The sequence below is a fragment of the Oenanthe melanoleuca genome, chromosome 2 (assembly GCF_029582105.1).
Source record: "Oenanthe melanoleuca isolate GR-GAL-2019-014 chromosome 2, OMel1.0, whole genome shotgun sequence".
Lineage (NCBI taxonomy): Eukaryota > Metazoa > Chordata > Aves > Passeriformes > Muscicapidae > Oenanthe > Oenanthe melanoleuca.
The window spans coordinates 43,174,042-43,199,320 of NC_079335.1; the positions used below are offsets into that span (position 1 = coordinate 43,174,042).

The 25,279-nt window shown below is 42.2% G+C and overlaps 1 protein-coding gene across 2 annotated transcripts; it reads right to left on the reverse strand.

Annotated features, from left to right (window-relative positions):
- Positions 1-735: 735 nt before the first annotated feature.
- On the reverse strand, positions 736-24,661 carry LOC130249839 (desmoglein-2-like). 2 transcript variants are annotated; one of them, XM_056484952.1, is made up of 15 exons: positions 24,489-24,661; positions 18,311-18,346; positions 17,309-17,443; positions 16,203-16,361; positions 15,751-15,895; positions 14,276-14,436; positions 13,332-13,466; positions 13,010-13,195; positions 11,864-12,123; positions 10,918-11,060; positions 10,048-10,275; positions 8,524-8,754; positions 7,367-7,513; positions 5,869-6,230; positions 736-3,858 (listed from the first exon to the last, which is right to left on the reverse strand). In XM_056484952.1, exons 1-15 carry the CDS (start codon positions 24,525-24,527, stop codon positions 2,848-2,850), a joined length of 3,378 nt encoding a protein of 1,125 aa, XP_056340927.1. In that variant the 5' UTR covers positions 24,528-24,661; the 3' UTR covers positions 736-2,847. The 2 variants fall into 2 exon arrangements, with proteins under 2 accessions (XP_056340927.1, XP_056340926.1); XM_056484951.1 differs by having other exon boundaries at positions 5,869-6,234; positions 7,371-7,513; positions 24,489-24,536.
- Positions 24,662-25,279: the final 618 nt, after the last annotated feature.

Here is a 25,279-nt window from a genome sequence, read left to right on the forward strand (position 1 = left end):
GAGTGATGCATTTTTGAGATGCCTCAAGGCCATAAACACTTATCATCACTCTCCTAGGGACAGCAGCTGATTTACTGAACTTTTAAAGACTGATTTACTGCTGATAACCCTGACAAGCCTTAAACCTTTGATGGGGGACTATGATCAAATTCCCAGGAGAGAATGGAGCCTGGGGTAGATTGTACTGTCTTGCAAAGTCTAACCTAGCTCCAACTACACACTGAGGGATGGCACAGAAATTCTTCTTTGTGGTTATCCAGGACACAGGCTGTATCCTGTTGTGGCAGGCTGGCTCATACTCATAGAGTCCATCATACTTAGCAGGGACTCACAGGTAACACAAATCACAGAACAGCACGGATATAATCCCTGTCATGCTGGCATTTCAGCATAACTGTGCTCTATTATTCTTAGATAAGAAAATTACAGACTTTGCTTTTCCTTTTGAAGTCACAACAAGGCATCTCTCACAAAGATAAGTGTCTGGGGCCAGTGTCCCTCTCGGGGTTATCTAGTAGTCAGATGCTAACCAGGAACTTCCATTAATTTGGGTCTGTACATTCCTCCCACCAGTCACTATCATTTACAAAACACAGCTCCATTAGAAGTGAGTGACATAATCTGATGGATGTCCTGCCAGCATTAACACATGCTGATATGCTGATAGCAGCTGCAGCCTTGGCACAACACTAAGTCAAATAATGCATCTATTCAAATAGACTCTCTACAAGCAGATCTGTGAAAGAAGTTTATATACAAGCATTACACTCTTACATCTTCTTCTGGATGTTAACAACTGCATGTTTTAACATGTTATAAAACCAAAACTGTTTTATGTCATGTTGTCTGGAGGCATAAACTGATTTGAAGAGTTTGACTCAAAGCCCAGTAAATCTACAGAGGGGATGCTCTTCTCTTGCATCAAATTAGTACAGAGGTTAGTGCACTTAACAACAAGGCAGAATTCACATTTTTGTCAGAATCTTTACAGCAGGACACCAACTTTTTTTATACATCTGCATCTTTCAGATATTCTTTGAGGTTGTTTGACAAATCTCAGTCCTCATTCAATCTTTAATATTTTTATTTGCAGTAGGAAAGCCAGTGTTTTCATTGGGGTAGCTGTTTGAATGAAGAATTAAAAAAATACAGTAGAGTTCTTTATTTTGAGATTGTATAAAACCAGAAAGATACTCTATTAGAAAGTCAGAAAAGTGATGACCATTTGGACCTGCAGGCTTGCTTAGAAATAAACACATGTATTTTAAAATGTAGTGTAAGAGACAAAAACCCAATAGGTCCAAGCAAGCAGGGACTTTGATATGTTTGGAAATACTACTCCACTTATGTAATGGCCCATCTGTCATGGCTGAGCACAGCCATGGTTCCTAGTTTATGTATTTATGCTTTAGAAGCAACTTTTTTTTTACTATTAGTAAGACTAAACACACCAAGAGCATTTCTAGTCAAAGGCAGAACACATCATTGGAAAATGTAACATTGTAGCTGCAGGAAAATTCCAGGAGATGGAGACAACCTGAAAGTTCTGCAAGTCCATGGGATCTGCATTACCTTATGACCAACCTGCTGATTTCACAGGTATGAGATAAACACAGTACCTATGCCTCACCTAAAATACTTCTACTGAGAAAACATAAGGAGTGTAAGACATTTTTTCCTGTATAAAATTAACTTCAGAATGTTCCAAATGGCATACAAATATTTACATGTGCATATATACATACTGCCAAACAGTGCAGTACTGTCTCCTGCTTTTACCACATGAACTTCAAGGAAAGCAAAGTAAACTCAAGTGTTGCAGAGCTACAAGGAGCTTCCTCTTGTCTTGCCACAGCCAAGGGAAGCTGTTATTACACAGCTCTATACCAGCCACTCGGGCTCTGGTACTGAAACTAGTGGAACCATACATACACAAGGCTGATTTTCCTGTCTGAGAATTCACACCTACAAATCAGATCCTACAGATGTCCAAGGGCCATAAACTTTGCTGACAAAGCCACTGACTGAATCCCTGGCTCTAAGGCTAAGGTAAGCCTTGGCTGTTTCTCACAAGTTAAATGAAGTGGAAAATGTACACAAGGCAAATTCTTACTTGTCTGTGTCAGTGCAGACCCACACCAAGCAGTGGAACTTTTAGACTGAGGTAATAAAAAATTGCAGTTCTCAGCTTTTTGACTACTTGCCTTCTTTAACTGCTGTGGTAACATGCAAGCATTGATTGCTTAAGTTACAAATTCTGATAACCTGAAATTGTGACATCCCTTCAGGAGATCAAACACACCCCTGGCCTGAAAGTACACTAGCTTTGGTGGCCTGGGCTTCTCAGGAGATTTCTTAGCAAGGCCAGGAGGAGCTACCATGGCCCACAATGCAAGGGCAAACACACAGTGAGAAATTGATTCTCCTCAGTGGAGACTTCAGATACACCCAATAGCAGTTCAAAAACTTTACTTGTTCTTTGCAGGGTACTATCCATCACTAGACTGTATATTTTTTTCCTGTTTTCCCATAATTAGGTAGCTCTGGTTATGTGGTGGTTTTACACTATCTGTGTAATAAAAAGCAGTAACAAAAATAGCAAACCAGTGAAAAAAAAAAAAGTATTTCTCATATCTTTCCACTTCAAAAGCATCCTTGCCAGTGTAACATAACACCAGTTTTCCTTACTTGCTTCCTGGTCGTACAATCCATATTTATACAAACTGGTGCAAATGAGTACATGTCATTCTGGAGGCTCCAGCAAATCTGGATGTCATGGAAAAGCCCAAGGCAGGATGCATGGAGAGAGAAGGGTGCTGGGCACTGCCACCCCTGCAAGGAGCCAGGCTAGGAGCGAGTGTACTGCACCGTGCTGTACTTGGTGACCCTGGAAGACTTGCTCAGTGTGGCACCGGCAGGGGGTGGCCCTTGTAAGTCAGAGCCCATCAGGTGAGGCGGGGAGTCTGTGACCAGAGCATGCTCGTGCCTTCCTGAGCTGGCACCTGCTGCCTGCTCAGCCCTGCCCTGCAGCCCCGAGGCCGCCCCCACCCGTTCACCCAGCACCGCGCTGCGCTCCTCCGTGGAAGGGGGGCAGCTGAGCGAGCCCTGCTCTGCAGCAGGCACCAGCAGCCTCTCCCTCTCCCTCACCACCACGTACTGAGAGTCAGGGAGATCCTGCACTGCCAGGGCTCCTGGCCCTGCACCCGCCGACTTCACCATCCTCTCTGTAAGCACCACGTCAGCGCCGTGCGGCAGCTCAGGGATTCGCACCAGGCCCTGAATGCTCGATGCAGGTGCCAGCACTCTCTCTGTCACCACTACGTTCTCCTTAAACTGGGGGTCTAAAAAGACAGGGGCTGAGCGGGCAGGAGCCCCCACGGAGTAGGATGTTTCCATCATGGAGACGCTGCTCGCCGCGTGGCCTGCGGGGAGCTGCCCCGAGCGGGATGATGAGAAGGTTGTTTCTGTCACCACCTCCTTGGACAGGGTGCTTTCTCCTGCTCCACTGCCTGTGTGCAGGGGTGGGACAGACTGGAAAGCACTGCCTGAGGCAAAGGTTTGTTGAGAGGTGGAAGCACTTTGCTGATCTAAGAACTGTGACTTTGCTTCACTATGACCAAAACCTGATTCATTCTTGTAGCCGCCTTCTTTCATGTTGATCTGTCTACCTATACATATTTCTGCTAGAGTCTTAAACTTTTCTCCTAAATCATCAAGAAAATGGTCATCAAGGTCCCCCTCAATAAAGCTGCAGCAGCCAACAGAGCCATGTGGGGAGCCTGATTCTCCCTGGGAATAAACCAGGAGACAGTCTTTTGCAGCTTGCTCTTCATCTTCATCCGCAAAAGAGACAGCTTTCTGCAGACAGAAACAAAGACAAGCAAGAGTTCATTAATGCCAGCTCTAGACTTAGTAATTTTGAAAAATCAGAAATGCTTAGACAAAAAGGTTGAAATAAAAAATTTAACTGATCCCACAGAAACTGTCAACTAAACAAGGGCTGTACCTAACCTGATTTTTTGCTTTTTTGAAATTAGTCTGAACTTGACAAGTACCCTTGATAGGAATAAAAATATGAGATTATATTTAAGACTTTGGATACCATCACCATCTGCTGCTGTTCCTTCCAGTAAATGTACCACTTGTGATACTGCTCCATATTCATGAAGAAATTGTTTTAGTTCAGAGAATGAACTTCCCCTCTAACTAAGGTTTTTGTGGGAGAGTACCAACACCATTTCTAAGAGTACCCTAACATTTAAAGAAACATTTACTGAGTACATGCTGACATGTTATCACCTACCATGGCCCTTTTCACTAGCTACAGGATCACATCCAGGATGCCCAACAGGAAAGAAATCAAGAAGCTAAATGGCTTGGTAAAGCATGGATGCATAGTCCATCATGTAAATTTTGAGGCTCCATGCAGGCCATCAGGCAACCAGGAGGGCTCAGGAGTTCTGGCTACAGTGCTTACAGGGTCAGCCCAGTCTGAAAGCAGTGTCTGCCACAGAGCTGCTGCAGTGCTGGCACAAATCTCTGTGTATGTGTTTGTATCAGCTCCACATCCAAAAAGTGAAGGCAGCCAAATCCTCTGGGCCTGCTGAACCAGCTTTATCTAATATGGTTCCTGGCTTGTGCTCAGAACCAACTTTCTGCCACATTTGAAATTCTGGACTGCAAATTAGCTCAGGCATCTGTGTAATGTGCTATATATCCAGACTCAATTTGACTCTGCATGTTTAACTGCATTTGATCCTGGAAGTAGGTACACAACCCAAGATTCTGCCACAAAAAACAGCTGAAACTATTTGGTTTGGTTACTTGTCTGTTTCCTCACCCCTAATGTGAGATATTTTAGCCTCCCAGAAGTTGTGTGGATACTGAGTATGACTTCCCTCCTGAAGACTTCATCAGGCAATTATGCTTAAGGTCTGTCACAAAGAGTGGAAGAAAAGGAGATTGTTACTCTTGCATCTGTTCATGCTGGAGACCAGTAGCTAGAGCACTCTGAGACACAAAAGCACCTAAAGCTCAAATCCTTCCCTGGCCTGAGGTGGTGATTCAAATCTGCACAGCTACTCCCCTGCAAAACCACATCAGCTGCCAGCTGTAGGGTGTGAAGATGTTTTGTTTGTACAGGTGATGGTGCATGGAAGTCAAACTTTCACTACAAGGAGCTCATCAGCCAAAGGACTAACGACGTGCATAACGTGAAGAGAAACAGCTTCAACAAGTAGGAACAACCTACTAGCCAATGGGTCAGTAAAAAATAAAAAAGGAAGGGGATTGCAACACATGCCTCATACACTTTTGATGAATGGCCCTTTGCTCAGGCTGCTGGGCAAATAGACAAGTCAGCACCACTTACTGCATCAGCTACCTTGAAAATACAGCCCCACCCACTGGTGTGTGACATCTTCAGCTTATCTTTCAAAAACCTGCTCCGTGGTAAAGTTTGGAGCTGTGATTCATGATGAATCACAGGTGCCTCCCTAGAGACCAGTTTCATGTTCTTAAATCCCTGGGATTTAGATCATACAGTCTTTCTCAGGGCTTTTTCCCGGGCAAGGCGTTCCTTCACTATTGCTGAATATTCTGGATCCCACCCACAAATACCTTCCTTGAGAGAAAGGTGTATTTGTGTGACACCTTGCAAACACTCAGTACTAGAAGACTGAGCATTGTCACACTCCAAATCCCGCATGTGTGGCTAATCCAAAAATCCTTAATGCCCCCAACTCCACATGCACAATACCAGGACTGTTTATATCTACATATCTACTCATCTCTGTCATAACATGAAGGATATTTCACAATGCTAAGTGCAAACATCACAATGCTGTTACTTTTGGGTCACATGCTTACATCGTTGAAGTAGTCTCTTAGGAATTCTTCATTCATGGCTCCTGCTGCTCCCACAGCAACTCCTCCTCCAGACAGGACTGTCTTGCCGTCTACACCTGCCATGCCTTCAGCTGCTCCAGCTGCCATGACGGCTCCATAGTCAGCAGCAGAAAGAAGACGTCTTTTCTCTTCCCATCTTTCCCTGGTAGTAGTGCTGTGATGCTCTCCTACATGAGAGGCAGAGCTGCCTGCTCCTATTAGAACTTCTTGTCCACTCATTCCTGCTGCTGCTGCTCCTGCTGCTGCTCCTGCTGCTCCCGCTGCTCCTACTGCTGCTGCTCCTTTCAAGTTCCCAAGTGCAGTGGGTGGAATGAAGCTTAGCACTGGCTATATAAATAAGACAAATTAAGATGTGACATGAAAGCTTTGCAGCCTAGCACATGGAACTCACCAAACCAGCAGTGGGGCTGGGTGGGAACAGGGAGGGTGCTGCCTTATGACTTGTTTGAATTTGCACTTATACATGTTGCTGCAAAGAGTAAAAGGCCTCCTAAGACAGGGTGAAGCTTCCACAAATGTACTGCCAAGAAGGTTCATGGAAATGATTCTATAGATCATTATTTTCTTGAAATTCAGAAGATTGAAAATTAAAAAAAAAAAAAACAAAACAAAAAAAGCCCCACCAAAAAAAGGCTTGCAAAACTGTAAGGAGCTCAGCTGTTCCAAGAAAAACTGCCCAGTTTTCCTTAGATAAAGTGGGGAAATATGCACTGCCTGCCACGTCTGTGGTGCTTCCTGGCCCTTTCTTTTTTTCCTAGTAGTTTGGCTTTCTTGTTAATTATCTTTTAACAAGGATTTGGTGTGAGCATTGGCCCTAAATCTAAGTCTTTTACCTTCTGTTTCTGTTATTGTGCAAAAGCGTGTCAGTGTCATGCCCTTTTTTTTGAAAACCTTGTTTTGTAGCATAACAACAAAGAGCAAGTTTCTCTTGGCATTTACTGTTCCCTCTGCAGATTTGCACCTTTTCTTCCTTTTTCTTTTTTACTAAGAAATTTCCTCTGTTTGAAAAAGAAAATACAGAGGGAATTAATCTAAAACAGTCTGAAACTTTAAACCAATGAAGGGAAGCTCAGCATTATAACCCATTATTTTGGTGCTTTATCATGCTCCCAAAGGGGTGCAGAACATTCCAGGCCTGCAAATGCAAATGTTTCACTCTCTATTAGTTCAAAGCCTTTCCCACAGTCCTATCTTCTGCTCAGATATGATCAACATTTGCTTGATTGCTTTCCCTATACTTTGGGATTTAAGTGCTATGGTTGCTTTTTCTACAGCTGCTGGTAGAAGTCATCTCCTACACATCCCTCACTGAGCCTCACAGGGTAAATTTTAATTAATGTTCATGTGTTGTTAAAATCTGTTGTAGAGCTTTGAAATATCTGCCTGTAGAGTGGAAGAGGCCCCAGGTGGCAAATTGAACACTGGGATAGAAATCAAAGAGAAGGGCTATTAGGGATACGTGCCTTCTCCTCAGGAGCTGCTCCTTCACTGTTCCACTGACGCAACATGGCTTCACTGTGGTCTGGGATGTCAGCAAATGTCTTGGCTCCACCAAATCCCTTTGCTCCCAAGCCACCAGGGCACAGCAGCAGCAACAGAGGAACAACTGCAGGGAAACAGAAGGTTGCCATTAACAGTGTGGTTGTTAGGACCTTAGCATACTTACAGCCACTGTGAGTTTGGCCAGCTCCTACACCCAAATGTATTTTCAATGAGCTAGTGATCAGTATGAGAGCTGGCAAGGATTGAAGACAGGCTCTCAAATATTCAATGCATTTCCTAGAAGCATATGCCAAGGCCATTTTCCTAGAGAGCAAACTGACAACTAACACATCAGGGCCTGAATCCTGCAGATGGCCACACATGTATGTGACCATACTTCTATCAAAGATCTCATATAGCAATTCCAAGTCCTGGCTATCACTGTACAACCTCAGCATTTCCAACTCCTCCTCTTTTACTACTAGATAACAACATGGCATCATGTAAATTCAACCTCACCACGCCTTTGACATGCCTAGAGTGTTGCCTGGGGGACTCAAAATAACCCAGTTTCAGAAGCAGAGAATATTATTCTTGTGGCATGAACTTTGTTTATCACACTTAGACTGCTGCTAGCACAAGCAACAAACTATTGGGAGTTTAAATGCAGCACTGCTACACCTGGCAACACCATAATTACAAATATTCTTATTTTTCTTTTATCTCACCAAAGGACAATGTCACATGCTGCTCTGAGCAAGGCAGTGAATCTGCAGTGACACAAAAGAGTGGAGAATGTGCTGTGGTTTGAGTAGGAAGAGTTAGGGTTCACCTGGGGACATCTCAGAATACCAAAAGCATTCCTCACTGCTTCCCCACTTGTTATTTACTGCACCATAAACAAATATTAAAAGTTGTTCATATTAATTTTAAAATGCACAGCTCGAAATCCTTTGAGGGTGAAGTGCTGATATTACCAAAATTAGCTGGGGATCTGCCATGACTTCCCACAAGACTAGAAGTTTATACAGAATGTATGAAGATGATAAAACCTGGGAGCTGGACTGTTTCTTTCCTGATGCTTTGCAGACCACATTTGCAGTGCTTCAGAGATAATATGAAATAATTACTTACGCAGCAAAAGCAAAAATGCCAGGATGATTAACGCAACTGCTGCTGGCCCCAGACCCACCGACTTGGCGCCGACAAACTTCTCCTGGCACACACCATCATCTGCACACTTGCACACAGTCAGCTGCAGAGACTGTGGCACAGCACAGCTGACCCCCTGGAAATCCTTTATTAGCATGGGAACTTCAGTTCTGCCCGGCTTCAGGTTTTGTGGTACCAGCTGTACGCTGGTGTCTGAGACAGAAGTGGAGGGAGGTTAAAGAAAAAAAAAAAAACAAGGACAAGAAGTGAGCAGAGAGAAAGTTGACTCCTGTAAACTAACTAAATACAACTGTTACAGTCTTCCAACAAATCCCCTCCAGTTAAGCCCAGCCTATGGAATGGAATTAAGTTTCAGTAGCTGCTGCTACAGTATATGTGCTTTTATTTTTATCAAGTAATTCATGCTGGTAAGTGAGCAGCCATGCTCACTTGTAGCCTCAGATAATCGTGAAATTTCTCAAGACCTTAGACTAAGCATGGAAGACAGCCCAATCACCTATATAGCATCCCTGTAATCTGAATAGATAAAGGCTGAACTCACAAAGAAACAGCTTCAGTCTTGAGGAGATTAATCTGCTGTAGGCCACAGACAGGGATCAGGAGCCAACAAAATACCTAGTCCTGTGCCTATGTCATGTCAAGTGAGGGACACTCTCAGGGCAATTTGTTCCAGCGTGTGGTCACTGCACAGCAAAGAATTTCCTCCTTGTATTCAGGTGGAAACCTTCCGAGCATCAGTTTCTGCCCATTGCCTCTTGTCCTATTGTTTGGCACCACCAAGAAGAGCCTGCCTCCATCCTCTTGCCACTCTCCTTTCATCAGATACTTATAGATGTGGATGAGGTCTCCCCTCAGTCATCTCTTCTGAAGGCTGAACAGGCTTGGCTCCCTCAGCCTGACCTCATAAGAGATGCTCCAGCCACTTAATCATCTTCATAGCCCTCTGTCTGGATGCTCCAGGAATTCTGCATCCCTCTTGTACCAAGGAGGCAGAACTGGACACAGCACTCCAGATGTGCCTCACCAGGGCAGAGCAGAGAGGCAGGATCACCTCCCTTGACCTGCTTGCTCTGCTCTGCCTAATGCACCCCAGGACACCATGGGCCTTTTGGCCACAAGGACACACTGATGGCCCATGGATAGCTTATCTTCTATGCCCAGATAATGCATCACAACATGTTTTCCATGAGAAGATGGGTATAGCTTTATCCTAGCATTATTCATGAAATCCTGGTCACCACACATGGGGTATCGAGCCAGGCAAAGATGGTCCAGCTGAGGGAAGGCAACACACCCCAGAGGACATGTCTGAACTTTTATAACCTTCACAGAGAAGGGAGCAGAATATAAATTATGGCTCCTAATGCCTGACTCCATATGGTCTCCATGGTCTCACTCAGCCAAACTGTCAGTTTGACTGGAATTAATAAATTACGACCTTAGGACTTCAAAGAACTGAAAGTAATTAAAAATACATTTTCTTACCATTTCCAGATGCAATTATCCAGTTTTCTGCTGTCCCTTCTGGCTCATCAATGACAGTAAAGCTGAAGGGATAACTGTTTGGGTAACTATCCAAATCATGAGCTGTAACATCAACTAATTTTGCATCTGAACACATAGTCTGCACAGGGTTCACAATAACTGGGCAGTTATCATTCTCATCTTGAACTTGAATGACGACTGTGCCAGTGACTGTTTTCCTTGGGGAATCTAAGAATTTAAAATATGAAAAATTAAATTGATTTGTGCACAAAAATTTATCTTAACATAAAAAAATAAAAAAAAAACCAACCCAAAACACTTAGTATTTTCCAAAACACCAACATTGCTGAAGTAAGTTGAAAGGGATCTCCCTGGAGCTTAGAAAAGCAGTGCTTTATTCCCAATGTTGATAAATATATTGACAAAGCTCTGAAGGCAAGCTGTTTTATCACTTTAACTTGAAAAAAATATCCTGTATAGTTACACAGTAATATGCAGATTATAAATGAAGAATTCTATTTAGATACAAAAGAAGTTCAGAGAGTCTTTCTTGCTTAGAAGTCAAGAGAACTTAGGACTATGAAGTCTGATGATAGGCATATTGAGGTAGTGGCAATGCCCACCTTGACAATAGAGTTTCATATCAGACCTATCTTTGAAAACTTTTTATAGAAGTTCACATCCATCTAGTCAAAGGGGAGAAACATATATGTTGGGAATCCATTCAAAAAAATGAGTTGCCTGCATCTCTCCTTTGAATACTAAGACTGCACTTGGTGCTTAACTTTAGAGATGGGTAGGTTAAGCCAACAACCCTTGTAGATAGGCAAACAAACCAATTTGTGTGAAAACAAAGCCCTCTCAACTCACCAGTAGTTACACCCAGCATGGTGATAGTGTAGGTACCATTTACTACATGAGGTGATTCGTAATCAAGATTTTTAGCAAGTCGGATTTCACCTGTGGCTGGGTCTACAGTGACCCAGTTTGCTGCATCTTTTCCTTTCATGTACCTGATGAAAATCACACAAAGGTGGGCACATTTATAATGAGGAAAACAACCATCAGTAGAAAAAGCAGCTTCACAGTACCTTTTGTCACCTTTTAAAACAGAGATCAAATCCCTTAGTCTGATGCTCCTGCCAATGTAATTGGTTACAACTATAAACCTGCCCTGAATGTTGAGAGCTGCTTTTCTCTCTGGGTCAAACATTAAGCTATGGGTGCACTATAGAAAGTGCAATCAGGGAGTGAGGCATCCTCCTCCCCTCCTTCTGTGCTTCCAGCACAAGCTGAGCATTAGACACCCACAAAAAACTGTATTACAGGCATGGGGGAAAGAGGTCCACCCCTGAGTGTGCAACTCTGCTGTGCACCATTTGTAAAGGCCATGGTGGTGGTTAAATTTAGCATTCTAGCTGAAAAGCTATGATTCAAAATCTAAGCATACACATGCAGACGTATCTGTGTTACACCCTTTCTGTCTGACTGATAAATGTTTCTGCATATTCCTTCCTAATTTTACTGGAGACAATGGAATCAGATTGGGAAATCTAATCTCAAAAGCAGATAGGTACGACAAACACATCATGCAAACACAGACAACTTCAGTCCAAACACTCATGTCTCGCCATATACAACAAAAGAAGGAGGATTTTCATATCACCTGTTTTCTGCATAATAGAGTATTGAACATCATGATGAATTACACTTAGCAGAAAACTGCCTTTGAAATTATTTTGGTTCAAAACATGCAAATTTTGACAATAAGATATGACTTCTGACATCGTTTTGACGGTTATAAAAAAATTCTTACGTAATGCGCTCTGCGATTTTCCCAGTGTCTTCATCATAGGCTTGATACTGTCCAATAACCTGCTTTATCTGCAGTTTCTCACTTGCTTCAATAATTTTTGTGCCACCAGGGAACACAGGGCCTTCCCTCACATTGATCACCTTAATTTTGATTGGAATTGTTTCTGCTTTGAAACTAGGTTTAATCGACTTGTGGAACTCTGCTTTGTTTGTAACAACAATGCCTAAGTTTAGGCTTTGCATTTTTTCATAATCCAGCGCCTAGAGCAATGAAGAAAATAATACAAAAACATTCAGAATTTGTCAGAATCCAGTATCTGGACAACATGCATACATTTAATATTTAAATAATACTATAGCATCCTTATTTGAGTAGTAAGAATGTAAATATTTAAGTAATATTTAAGCAATAAGAATGTTACAGTGTGAGGAAATTTGTTAGCCTGTTACTCTCACTCATTTTTAATGGATAACACCATAAGTATGGCTTTATATTATTGAATTAAACTAATTTAAGTTTCTGCCTGCTTTCAGTGAATCCATGTTCAATTACTTGGCTCTTCCAATAATGCTCAATTTTTTCTTTTAAATAATTAGCAGTTTTCAGATAGAGAAACCCAAGCAGGAAAAAAAAAAAAGAAAGAAAAGCTGCTTAGGGCACTATGCATCTTCAGTTCTTGTGCACTAAAGAAATGCGAAAATTATAAAATAGACATTTCCATTAATAGAAAATATTTTCCTCATCATTTCAACTTATGGAAGTTCATAAAATAGTCTGTGGCCCATGGCTCATGGAATAGGTGCTGCCTGCAACATTATCAGTGGCCAGGGGATATAAAGAAATTTATACTGAGATCATCAAGGACAGCAGAAACATGGAAGTTTACAGCAGGTTAGTACTGTTGCCCAAAGGGCAAGGGAAATCTGGGGACTTCTGCCCTACTAGTTATATTTGTGATCACACAGAATGCCAGTGGAAAAGCTTGACAAAATCATTATTTTGCATGGAATTACTGAATGCATTAAAAATACAGCAAAGGAGGACTATCCACATATTCTACATATTGACTGAATAAAAACAATTTGTCAACAAAGATGGATCAATTATTCTAATATTTCAAGTAGCATCTCTAAAATCTATACTTACCTTCACAACAGTCAAAATTCCTTCATTTGTTTGGGGATCTGTTACAATTTGGAAAAAACCATCCTCGTTGCCAGAAACAAATGTAAATTTTGCCAGCCAGTTATCAGAAAACTCTTCATCTTTGTCAAATACTTTTATTCGCATAATTTCCACATTTGCTCTGTTTTCTTCAATGCTTCCTTCAAACTGCAATAAAAATAAAATCCACTCTTTAAAAAGATGTCAAGGTTTACTTCATTTCAGCAGTGCAAAGAATTTTGCACAATGTCTTATCATGGGGAAGGTGTAGGAACATGCTAAAAATTGTGATAATTGCACTTACTGCATGACTTTCAACAACAGGTAGATTGTCATTGACATCCAGAATCTTGATTTCTAAAGAACATGTTGCAGCATTCCCACCTGCTTGACCACCACGGTCCTTTGCTTCCACCACCAAAGAATAGCTACTTTGTGTCTGTCATGGTAAGAAAAAGGTTTTTAATCCAGGCTAAAAATTCTTCCATTGCTATATGATCTCTGTAATGTCTCTTATGGTCAATTGTAATTCCTCTCTAGCTAGAAGTAAATCTTGCCCACAAGTGCCTTGATGGATTCTGCTGGAGTAGAACTAAGGCTTTGAAAAGGATATGGGACTTTCCACACAAAGAATCAGATTGTACTTAAATATCAAATTAAAAAATTCCAGTGGCCATGAACAGGGACAGGACCAGTGATACCTGAATGCCAGGACATGGCCAGAGGCAGAGCCACATCCCTCAGCCACAGAGCTAGCATTCCCACCACCATCTGCTGGCCAGGGAAAGCTCTGCAAGCACAGGTCATGTCCCTCACAACAGGTGACTTTCAGTGCAGTTTCACAGCAGCACCTGTCCTAACTCCTTGCACTGTGATTTGCATGGCAGGCTACAAAAATCCAGATGCAACCAGCAGTTTTACAGGTGGTGATCTAGGTTATCTTTGCTATACACTCCCCAGCAGAAAGAAATGACACCTTTTTTTGGGTACCTGCTGCCCTGGCTGCACAGAAAGGACAGAAAGAACAACCTGGCACAGGGAGGTGATGGGGGGATACAGACTTAATCCCATTGCCTCTTCCCTCAATCCCTGAAAAGCATGTATCAGCCAGACAAGGCTTTAATCCCAAGGGCAGTTAAGACAAGGAAGAGGGTCAGCTCTTCATCCTGCAGGCAGGGCTAAGAGTGAAACAATGGGGGCACCAGAAAGCCACTTCTAACAAACACCATAACTGGAGGAGTTTTTTACCTCTCTGTCCAGGTTTATTTTTGCCACTCGAACTTCGCCAGTATTCTTATCCATGCTGAATGCAGCGCTAGGGCTTTGGGAAACAATCCTGAAAGCAATTTTGGAATTCAGGTTATTTGGTTCATCTGCATCGGTTGCATTTATCCTCATTACAATTGTACCTGGAAAATGCAAACAAAAATATGGCACTTGTTTACACCACCAATCACTCGTATATATCTTTACTGTAATGTCAAAGATAGGAGCAATTTGTTAGATGCACTGCACCATTTTCTGATGCTCTTGACTTTATTTATTTAATGCATCAAGTTGAAGAAGTGTCCTTAAAGCCAAAAGGTACATGTTAAAATATTATATATATATATATATTTATTTATATAATATATACATTATATTATATAATATATATATATTATAATTATATATATATATATAAAATATATATTCTAGCCAACAAAGAGTGCATTCACACATCTGTAACTTATAAGATGCAATGCACAAATCAAACAACAGGTTACATTCTCTCAGTAATTCTGACAGAAAAATGTAGATATCAAGCAGATCAGAAACTGCAAGCTGCATTTCCCTCACATGTTTTTCCAAAGAGAGTACTAATTATTCCTTTACCTGAACATTATTAAAACCACTGATCTGTATTGATGCCCTCCAACAGCTTCACTCAATATATGTGGTGGTACCCATGGTGCAACCCCCTTATAATTTATGGCAGGGGGTCTTGCCCCTTGGGAGAGGGCATACCTCAGCATCCAGAGCCTAAATTTTAACATTAGCTGGAATTCATGCCAAGAGCCATTACATATGGCTGCTATAGACTTGAAAGATTGCTGAGGTTACTCAAGACCTCACCCAAGTGGATGGGCAATAATTTGTTTCTTCAGATTATAGTGACATTGAAACAGACACACTGCCAGGTTTTTTTACTCCAGCTTTTCTAATCCTCTTGAAAATAATCTGTTATGCCCTTATGTTTACTGATGTTCATAGGAAAATGGCCATTAACTTGTTCTTCAATGGTTATGGCACAGCCATAAGTGCTTATCAGCAAACTACCTCCCCAGCCCACAAATAAAGCAGGGCTTTGGACGAGGATGGCAGAGTGAAATCCCTCCCAAGTAGGCTGTAACTACTAGACCAGAAGGCAGGTTGCATTTCCTGTGCAATTCCTGCAGAACTCTGGTTCCTGGATTTGTGGTAGCTCTGACAACAAACTAAAGATTGTACAAGAGGAAATACTGTTCTCTCTCGCCCCTAGGGGGATGCTCTCCCTTAATCACACAACACAGCCTAGCCTTGAATAAAAACCTTCATTCACACATGGATAACCTGCTTATGTCAGCAAGAGAATGTGCCTTTGTTACTGCAGGTGTACTGCTCCAAAGTGCATACACACCTGTCCCCTTGCATATCTTGGGAAAAACTAAAAGGAAAAAAAATAAAAAATAAAATGAAGTTACCAGTTTCACTTAATTCTTCAATTGAACCAACAAAAACTTCATGTGAAAACACTGGAAAATTGTCATTTATGTCCACAACTTTAATTGGAAGGTCTATTGGCTCTTCCAGTTTTGCCCCATTCTTGTCTAGTGCATGGCCTCGGACCTGATAATACAGACAGAAACAATAAACAAATCCAATGAGTGACTGTCATAAACACAAATGCAAACCAGAAATACACCCATTATATATAACAAAGAATAAATATTATAAAGGTTTATTACATATGCTTATAAATACAAGCAGGTATACACAAATATAAAAAAATGCATTATATATATTATATAATATATATATATTATTAGATATAATATTCGATATATGTACTATTTCAAGCAGACACATTTAAAGAAAAGAAAATAAAAAATTGACAGGAGGGGATCTATAAAGAAAATTTTGATTTTCTACTTACAAGAAGAAATGGTGTCTTTTCTCTGTCCACCCTTCCAGTTATGTTCAGGTTACCAGTCTTTCCATCGATAACAAATAATCCATAAGGGGGTTCTGTTACTCCTTGACCAGATATAGTGTAAGTTACTACTATTCCTGTATCTTCAAGATCTGAATGTATCTAGTAGGAATATAACAAATTAAAAAACACTCAGTAAATAAAATCACATTTAAAAGTGCAACAAAATGTTTTTTCTACCTTGTGATGAAGAAACAAAAATAAATACTTAACACACTGCATATTTATTTCCCTGCACTCCTCTGACTCTGGAGATGTAGAAATGAATGCAGGAAGGGCTGCATGTTCTGTTTGATAATCTGGTGCAGGGAGATGAGAAACATCTGGATCTGGGAGCTGACCTGGGAGGTCAGACCTAAGCTAGCAAATACACCAGGACTGGAGAAGGGATAGGGTGGAGGAAAAAAGGTCAGACCTGGAGATGAACACAGATACTGCAGAGACGAGAGACTACACCCTTTCTCTGCTGTCAGCAGATATTCAAAGCATCTGGAAAAGTGTGCATTGTGCCAGTATCACCATCAAGGAGCAGCCCAAGCAGAGGGCAACAGCTTTCCACCACCTGCAATCATTTTACATGCTGAGGTGGCAGGAGTGGTGAATTCAAGTTGCAGCGCTGGTGCTGAACCAGACACACATCACTCTTCCACAAAGGGTAACACCTTGGTTATTTTTAACTCTGCTTCCTAAATGACTACTGATACATAATCCTACTCCATGTACATCCTTCTGGCCCAGTCACCACCAGCAGATCTGGTCAACTTCAATCCCAGCTGAGTATGGGTAGTGGGGTGAAAAAAACTCAAGAGATACTGCATTCCCCAAAAGCTTATTGAAAAATAGGGCTGTGAAAAGATGAGTGACTGAGCCAAACCAGGCTTTAAAAGTAAAGGAAACAGAAGGAAATGTGTCAACTTTCAACTGGTATTCAATAGTCCTTTAAAATAAAAGAAATATTTGTGTATATGTTTAGGGAAGCCACACTCCTATTTTACACTTTCATCTCCATTTTTCTGTGTATGGCATATTTAACTGTTTGCTGGGCTTACTCTAGCAATTGGATTCTTATAGGAATTGTCCTCCTCCTCCCGAATGAAGGCTGGAGGGACTGTCCATTCTCTCTTCTGTCTGACTAGGCTGTTGGGATGAGACAACAGGCCACTCCTGTCATTTCTGTTATAAACCTGTGAAAAGACAAGATGGAACGTCAGCATTACATTTAGTCATCTCAGATAAATGCTTTATTGCTGCTGTAGCCAAGACTTCTGAGCAACTTTTGCTCTTCAAGAGCTAGTAACTTCAAAATCACAGAACAGCATCATCCTTCTGAGTCACCATCTAAGAGCTGTACAGTCCTCAAGTTGGTTGAAGAGAAAAACTGCACTGGTCTCCTCATCAGGACAGAATTAGGCAAGACAGGCTCTAAAAATATGAGTAAACTTGCATGACCAGTGGCTGGTGCAAAGACACCTGCTCTGGAAGATTTAAATGCTTGTCATCAGATGTGGGAAGAAGTTTGTCACTAAGGCTGTTTTGAACCACCATTTCTGCCTTACCACCGTGTTTATCTTCCTACCAATACTGGCTTGCATATTTAACCTTCTCTCTGAAACAGAATACGTGGAAGAGCAGGCCACTATTCAAACCACCCTTATCTCTGCTATCCCTGTTTAACTACACCTTACCCTGTGTGACACCCCTCATCCTTCTGTCCACTTTAGTTTCTACTGTCTCTGTTGACTCCCAGATTAACATGTTCAATAAAACAGAGGTTTTTCACCTACTGAGTTCAAAAAAGCAACCTACATTTTTACTGTGTTAGGGGAAGTTTCTCAAAGTTCAATGGTATTCTAGGTGATGGATGTAGGAATCTATTCACTTATTTTTCAGCTTTTATTTCTCTATTCATTATGCAGCTTTCACATACCAGAAAATGGTAGAATACAACTTATCAACAATTTATCAACTGAAATAAGGCATGGCTTTGGTATGTTGCTCAGAGAACCCTTCCACAGGCACTGATAAAGAAAAAGCTTTCCATTATAACCTACCTTCACGTAGAGCCCATGTCCATAATTCAAACAGATCTGCAATGGAAATTATGACAGTCATTATTAATTCTATGTCACTTCAGCAGTACTAAAACTTAACTTTTGGGAACTGGTTCATAAGACCAGCAAAGCCACAAGGAAGAAGGCTTCTGACCTGTATAAATTAATATTTATTATTTACCTGTAACAGCTTCTGAAAAATTCACCCATAACCATTGACATTAAAAATATACACTCTAACTACACAATAATAAAGTTTGGCACCTTTTTCGTAGCAGGAAACAGATTATAAGCAATTAATATATTTTCCTAAAAAATTCAGACTTTACAGTAATTTTTAAACAACTATTTTTTGTAGTGCTGAATAATACTTCAGTACTCCAAAAGGATGAGGATGTGCCATTGATGGAAACAAAGTGCTTGCAGCACTTTGGAGAAGCTCCCTCTTCTGGGCAAACCTTGGATTTGTGGCTGTGGTGGGTTACAAACCACATCAGAGAAGAAAATCGGATAAATGGTGTCTAAAGGAAAGGACTAACCCAAACATCTGCTGAAGTGTACACGACAGAAGCAGCTCTCTTACTCAGAACCTTGCTGGGAGGATAAATGGCATCACTTATTTAAACAGGGCAGAGGTGCTTGCTCTGACAAAACCCTGCAGGCTAAGGTTCAGTACCGGGACTGCCCACCTCTCCACACACCAGGACAGGCCAGGAGAGCTAAGCCTGGCCTTGAATATCTCAGTTAGGTGACAAGTCCTGGCTGGAAAAAGCCAATTTATGAGAGACCCCATGTTTATGTCCACTCTCCAGGCATCAGACTCTGCAAGTAACAACACCCCTCAAACTGCAAAAAATGTAGGTATTGGGAAGCAACAACAATAAAAAGTAGGCTATTACAACATGGGAAATCTACAAATCAAGCTTTGAACTTTGTACAGGTAGCAAATACTGCTACAGTTCTGAAAATTATTATTATATTGCAACTTAGGTGATTATTTTCTAAGGCATTTCTTAGGATTATTTTCTTTGCCTAAGGCAAAGCAGGCTCAGAAAAGGTGGTTTTCTACTCAAGTAAGTCAGTCTCTGACTGGTTTCTAGTCTATTCACTGAGCTCTCCCTATTCCTCCCTCTGACTCAGTCTTGATTACTGAATTGATGACAGCTTCTATTTTTTTTTAAAAGATGTTATCTTGTACCCACACAATCCAGCAGACTATGTTGAGCAATAAAGCAAATTTCTGCTTCAACTTGTCCAACAAAACTGCTTTTCAAATAGTATTTTTCCCAATGTATATATACTGAGGACAAAAATTATCAAGCAGTACGTTTCCTAGTGGATATGCATCATGAAGGATACAGGATCTCACACCAAGCTGTTTCATGGATGTTCTTAGTCTTACTTGATTCTATTAATTATATGAATTTTCAAAATTTATTTTCATGACTAATTAGATTATACCAGCAAGAGTGACAGGAGAATTTTGCTTTATAGTCAAGGTTTTCCACAGAAGCTGCAACTCTTTTGGAAGCTGAGTAATTGTCAAGGTGTCACCAAAAACATCCTTGGTTGCTCTAATTGGTAAACTGGAGGAAAAACTTTCTGTCTTAAAACTGAATTGAGACAAGAGGCATGTGGTGAGAAGTTTCCTTGTACTGGTAACCTCATAACCCAGTATAAACAAAAGTGTCTGAAGACCAAGAATAAGCAGATCTTTCACTGAGATGTGTGTCAAAAATGGGTAAAAAAATCCCACTAGTCATTATAAAAAGAAAATCTTTAAGGTAAGTAAAAATCAATTTGCATAGTAGCAAATGTCCCTCAAAACATTCTAGGTTAATGCTAAGATAGTAAAAATACTTTTGCTCTTGTATTATTTGATCTACAGTCCACAGGTAGCCTCACAAGGGACTTAGAAGATATCTAAAAAAATGTTTAAGACACTTAATGTTAACTTATATGTTAATGACACTTTTAGTCACAAGATGCATAAATAAAAGAGGAAAAAATATGCAAAGGGATCCAGCCTTTTTATTTAACATTTTTAAAGGTTCCAAAATGTTTACTGGGGAAAAGCACTATTCAGTGACATTTTCTTCAAGGACAAGTGACATGTCAGAATTTGCTGCCTGTTGAACACATGAATTTTCCCCTTCCCTCCCACTTTTTTTTCTTGTTTTAGTATCCTACAGCTCTCTTCTGTTAAATGGCTCAGAGTAGGAAAGCTCTGTCATTTGTGGATCATAACCTTGGCTCAAAAACCAGACATCTACTGACAATACCTGTTGACCAGAGCTGGCAACACATTGTCAGAAGAAAATGGGATGGTTGCAAAAGAAAAAAAAAAGGTCTGAGGCCCAAAGTAATGAAATTGGAATGAAATACTACATGAAAGCAGCAGGAACAGGCAAGAGGGCATGGGAAAGAAGGGAGTGACTGCCATGTGTAGTGACTGCAAGGCTGCTCTTGCCCAAATCCCTGCTCATCTATAGCCAGGAAGTGACTAAAGGGCAGATTTTCAACACAAAGCTCAGATTTAAGCTGTAAAGTTACAAAGACTGAGTAACCAAGAAGGTATGTGTTAGTATTACTGCACCATGAAACAGTAATGCCTAGAAATGTGGTCTTTTTTTGGGTGCTGTGTGTTAGGAGGTGTGGAGCTCACCTCCTGTGAGTCACTTTGGTGTTGAAGACAACACATGAAGACCTCAGAGAAGCAAGCAGGGGGGCTTATCCAAGGTCATCTACCAGAACATCTCCTGGTCCTGGGAAACCCAAATGCTTCCTGACAACTGTTTGTCCTCTTCTTGAAAATGAGGGATGGAGGTCCCTCAGCCTCACTCACTTAAGGGAGTGCCTAGACAGTCCTACAGATGAAAAGTCTGTTAATTTTCATCTTCATTTTATTATCCTAATTTTTAGCACCTTGCAAGTTGATCCTATGGCTGCTTGCATGATACTCAGAGTAAGGCACACAAATTTACATATCTAAATGAAAGCTAAGTGCCTAAACTTCCATTATGACCAGTAGAAATATAGCCAATACCAACAGAGATCGGAGTGCTGTTCAACTTGCCCCCAAACCAGTCCATATTTATTTCTCCCTGAGCTCTAATGATTGCAAGCATGTCCAATTAAGTACTGTAAACCCAACACAGGAGGATTTATAGAGCAAAGGATTTGATGCAGAACACCCAAAAACATATATCCCATGTTTTAGCTTGCTCCCACAAATCAAACATCTACAAGCAGATGGATGCATCTCCCAGTAGGGATACAACTCACACACTCCTGAGCTTCTCTTCAAAAGTACAATCTGATCCAAACAGGTGCACTTGGCATCCACTGCATCTCCATATGCCTTAGCAGAAACTTAAACACCTATATTGAGATGTCTTAGCCTCAAACCTAATCTCCTTTGTCATGCTGACAATGCTCTCATTGTATAGTGCAATTCCTTTTTCTTCAAAAGCCCCTTTTCTTCTACCCTTCATGTATCTGCAAACTTATCAAACATCTTACTCACTGTCTTTTCTCACATATCAGTTCTTTAATCTCCCCTAAAAATAATAAATCAGGATTTTGTGACTTTAGATTGCCTTTTTTTTTTTTTTTTCCTACCTGTTATGTAGTCTCTCCTGGACAGATTCAGTTTTTTCTGAAGTTTGGTATTAAAAACACATACCACTTCAGTTCACTGAATGGATAAAATACTAGACCTTATATATTTCTCAGCTGCTTTCAGACCTCACCACAGCTGGGTTTTCCCTCATTTTTGGAACAATATTAAAATGTTGCATCAATACACAGATGCTTGTAAATACTTTTACCACGTTTCAACATGTTACTGGCAACAGAAGCTAGGTTGCTTTGAATTGGTTCACCTCTGCTCTTCATAAAACCAAGCTTTGTTTTGTGATGGTTTTAAACTTGTTTCTATGACTTCTGAAAATTATCTGCTATTGATTCTGACATTAGTGATCTAATATATTCAGGCCTGAATTTCATCATACCTAGCCTAAGTCTAACATCCCAAAGTACAATCTGAGGATGACGTTCAGAGAAAGGGCTAATTTTGCTACTCCCATACTAAGATTCATACAGCTCTGTCAACTATTCTTTCACTCAAATGCAGGAAGTGTTCTAAGACTTCTTCTCTTGAAGACATGATGTACACCCCCTTTAGAAAAGGCTGAGAAACCTCCCAGTCTAATCCTCAATAGCCCGACATGCCCACGGCTCTGGGCGTGTGCTCTGGACACGCTCCAAGTCAAGCCCAACCCTTTGGGTGCACCACCATTCAGCACAGACAAATATTCCTAGAAAAGGGTCAGGGGCCTGGGGAAATCTGCTGTGACCTCTGTGAGGTACCCAGGGATGGTGATACAGGGATGCAGCCTGCAGGCAGGGAGGGAGCACTGAGAGGTAATTCCAGGAAAAATGGGAGAGAAAGAACCTACCATTCCTGATGCTTCTAAGGCAGAAGATGCTTTGAGAAGACACTACTTTTAGACTAATTTTGTCTTTCAGTAGCTCCTTAAGATTCACAAAAAATAAATGACCCTAATCCAATACTCTCAAATAAAAAACTTGACTATTTGCCACATGAATGCCCAGATTAGGAGAAAACCCCCAAAATCTCAAAATCCAGCAGTGCCTCTCTTTCTCTTCTGACATCAGCCATCTAAGGCAGCTTTACTCACTCCAATATTCTATCCAACAATGAGTCTTTTAGGCCAAATTGAGTTGACTTTCAGTACATCAAATCCTGACTCAGCCTGAGCTGAAACTGATGATGATGAGGACTGAGAAAAATAATGTTCTTCAGGCAAAACTAACAGCATCCTGAGCCAGTGCAAGCCCATCAAAATGGACAATGTATGGCTTCAGGAATTGCAGAGAGGATACGTGAAAACTTTTGCACAAGTGTCACTCCATGTTTTCCATTGTTCATTTGGACAAAATGAGGATAAAACATTTTCCAACCGAACCCCGACTACCAGCTTGCCATAAAAACAGGTTTAACTGCTGCTGGCCAACTTATGCACAACCATATGTCTATTAAAGTTATCAGGCAACAGGTCTGCAGATAACAAATGTGATTTTGCAGGTTCCCGACCTCCAGCACCTTCCATTCTGTCCATGCAACAAGCCATTACTGATCCCTGCCCAGCTGCTCGGCACTCCCGGAACAATCCAGGGCACGGCCTCCACCCTCACCTTTGTCTGAGTGGCGGCAGCCCAACTTCCGCAGGCAGCCTGCCAGCCTGGAAAGGTGAAAATCAAAAGAAAATGCTGCAGATACAACAAAGAGTGTGCAGTAAACGAGCTAGAAAGAGCTAGAAGCATCACTCCAAATCCAACACACCAAGCGTTTCGTTCTCGGTTTGTTATGAGACAGTCGTTGATTTTAGCTGGAGAAAGTATTCCATAGGATGGAAGATCTAAAGGCTGAAAAACAGCGAGGGAAGGGCAGGAGAAAGCCTGAAGTGTCCTGGATTGTTAAGAATTTGGTGTAATTTTTCTAAGGCGATAAAGACTTCCAAAGTTTTGATTCATCTTCACTCCTGGCACTGTTCCCTCAGAAGGGAAAAGCAATTTACTAGTATAGAGAGTATGTCGAACATGAAGACACGGCAACAACGTGAGCTCCTCGCTGCCTTCCTGCTCCCCCCGGTGCCTCAGCAACCCCACCCATCCCAGATACCGTTCCTGTCGGGATTTCCTACCTCCACCTGCTTTCAGGCAGCAAACGGCTCTTACCTAATTCCCAAAGAAAGAGAGAAAAACCATTCCCTGCCACATGCAGCCGGCCTTGGGAGGGCTGCCAAATCCCCATGGGAGCACCTCCCTCCGGCGGCCGCACTCGGGACCCCCGGGGCAAAGCAGCACCCCCGGTACCGAGACCCCCGGGGTAAAGCAGAGCTCCGGTACCGAGGGACCCCCGGGGTAAAGCAGCACCCCCGGTACCGAGGGATCCCGGGGCAAAGCAGCGCCCTCGGTACCGAGGGACCCTCGGGGCAAAGCAGCGCCCCCGGTACCGAGACCCCCGGGGTAAAGCAGCACCCCCGGTACCGAGGGACCCCCGGGGCAAAGCAGCGCCCCCGGTACCGCGGGACCCCCGGGGCAAAGCAGCGCCCCCGGTACCGCGGGACCCCCGGGGCAAAGCCGCACTCACCAGCAGCGCCAGCAGCCGCACCGCGGGGTCCCGCGACATGATCGCCGTGCCGTGCTGTGCCGGGACGGACGCAGCTCCTCCGGCCGCCCAACACGGGAATGCCGCCCGCCCGTGCAGGGGGCACAAGTAGCCGCGGGTGGGTGGAGTGTGCCGGGCGGGATCGGCTCCGGGAAGGGGCAAAGGCAGCCGGCCCCGGCCCCGCCCAGCGAGTCCCGCCCGCGGAGGCTGCGAGCGCAGCCCTGCAGCGCCGGGCCGGCTGCCCCGGGGCGCCCCGAGTTCGCGGTGTGTGTGCCCCGCATCCGCCGGGGAAGGCGAGCCGGAGCGTGCAGGGAGGCTGCGACAGCAAGCTGGTACACTAAAGTAATTGATGGGGGGAGCGCAGTCTCCCGGAGAAATAAAATTGTGGGCGTTTTTAGGACAACCTTCCCTGTAATCCTCATTTTTTATACGCTTCGAGCTATATCCTTCCTACTCTTATCTGGAGATCTTTCCTGGATACACCTGATTAATTGATGCTTACGAAGGCATTCTTCATGACGGCGAAACAATTAAAAGTGCATTCTGTACATCTTCTCTTCTTTGAGGCAGTTACCTAGTCAATCTTTCCAGGATCACAGTTGTGATAAGTAACTTCAGAACGTGCTAGGTTATGATACTATTGGGATCGGAGAGGGGAACCAGCCTTATGAGAGTCTTTCCAATCACATTATTTACCTTTATTTGCACACAATAAATAGTTCAATGTCAGTTGCAGCAATTATAATTTCCATGGCCATCATGAGGGGAAGAAC

Excerpts from the sequence above, each read along its gene's own strand:
- LOC130249839 (XM_056484952.1), bottom strand. The coding sequence starts at position 24,527 with ATGTCGCGGGACCCCGCGGTGCGGCTGCTGGCGCTGCTG. Across the intron at positions 14,437-15,750 it reads TGAAGAATTAAGTGAAACTG|GTACAATTGTAATGAGGATA; the intron begins GTAACTTCATTT and ends TGCATTTTCCAG. Across the intron at positions 6,231-7,366 it reads AGCTCCTGAGGAGAAGGCAC|TGCTAAGCTTCATTCCACCC; the intron begins GTATCCCTAATA and ends TTATATAGCCAG.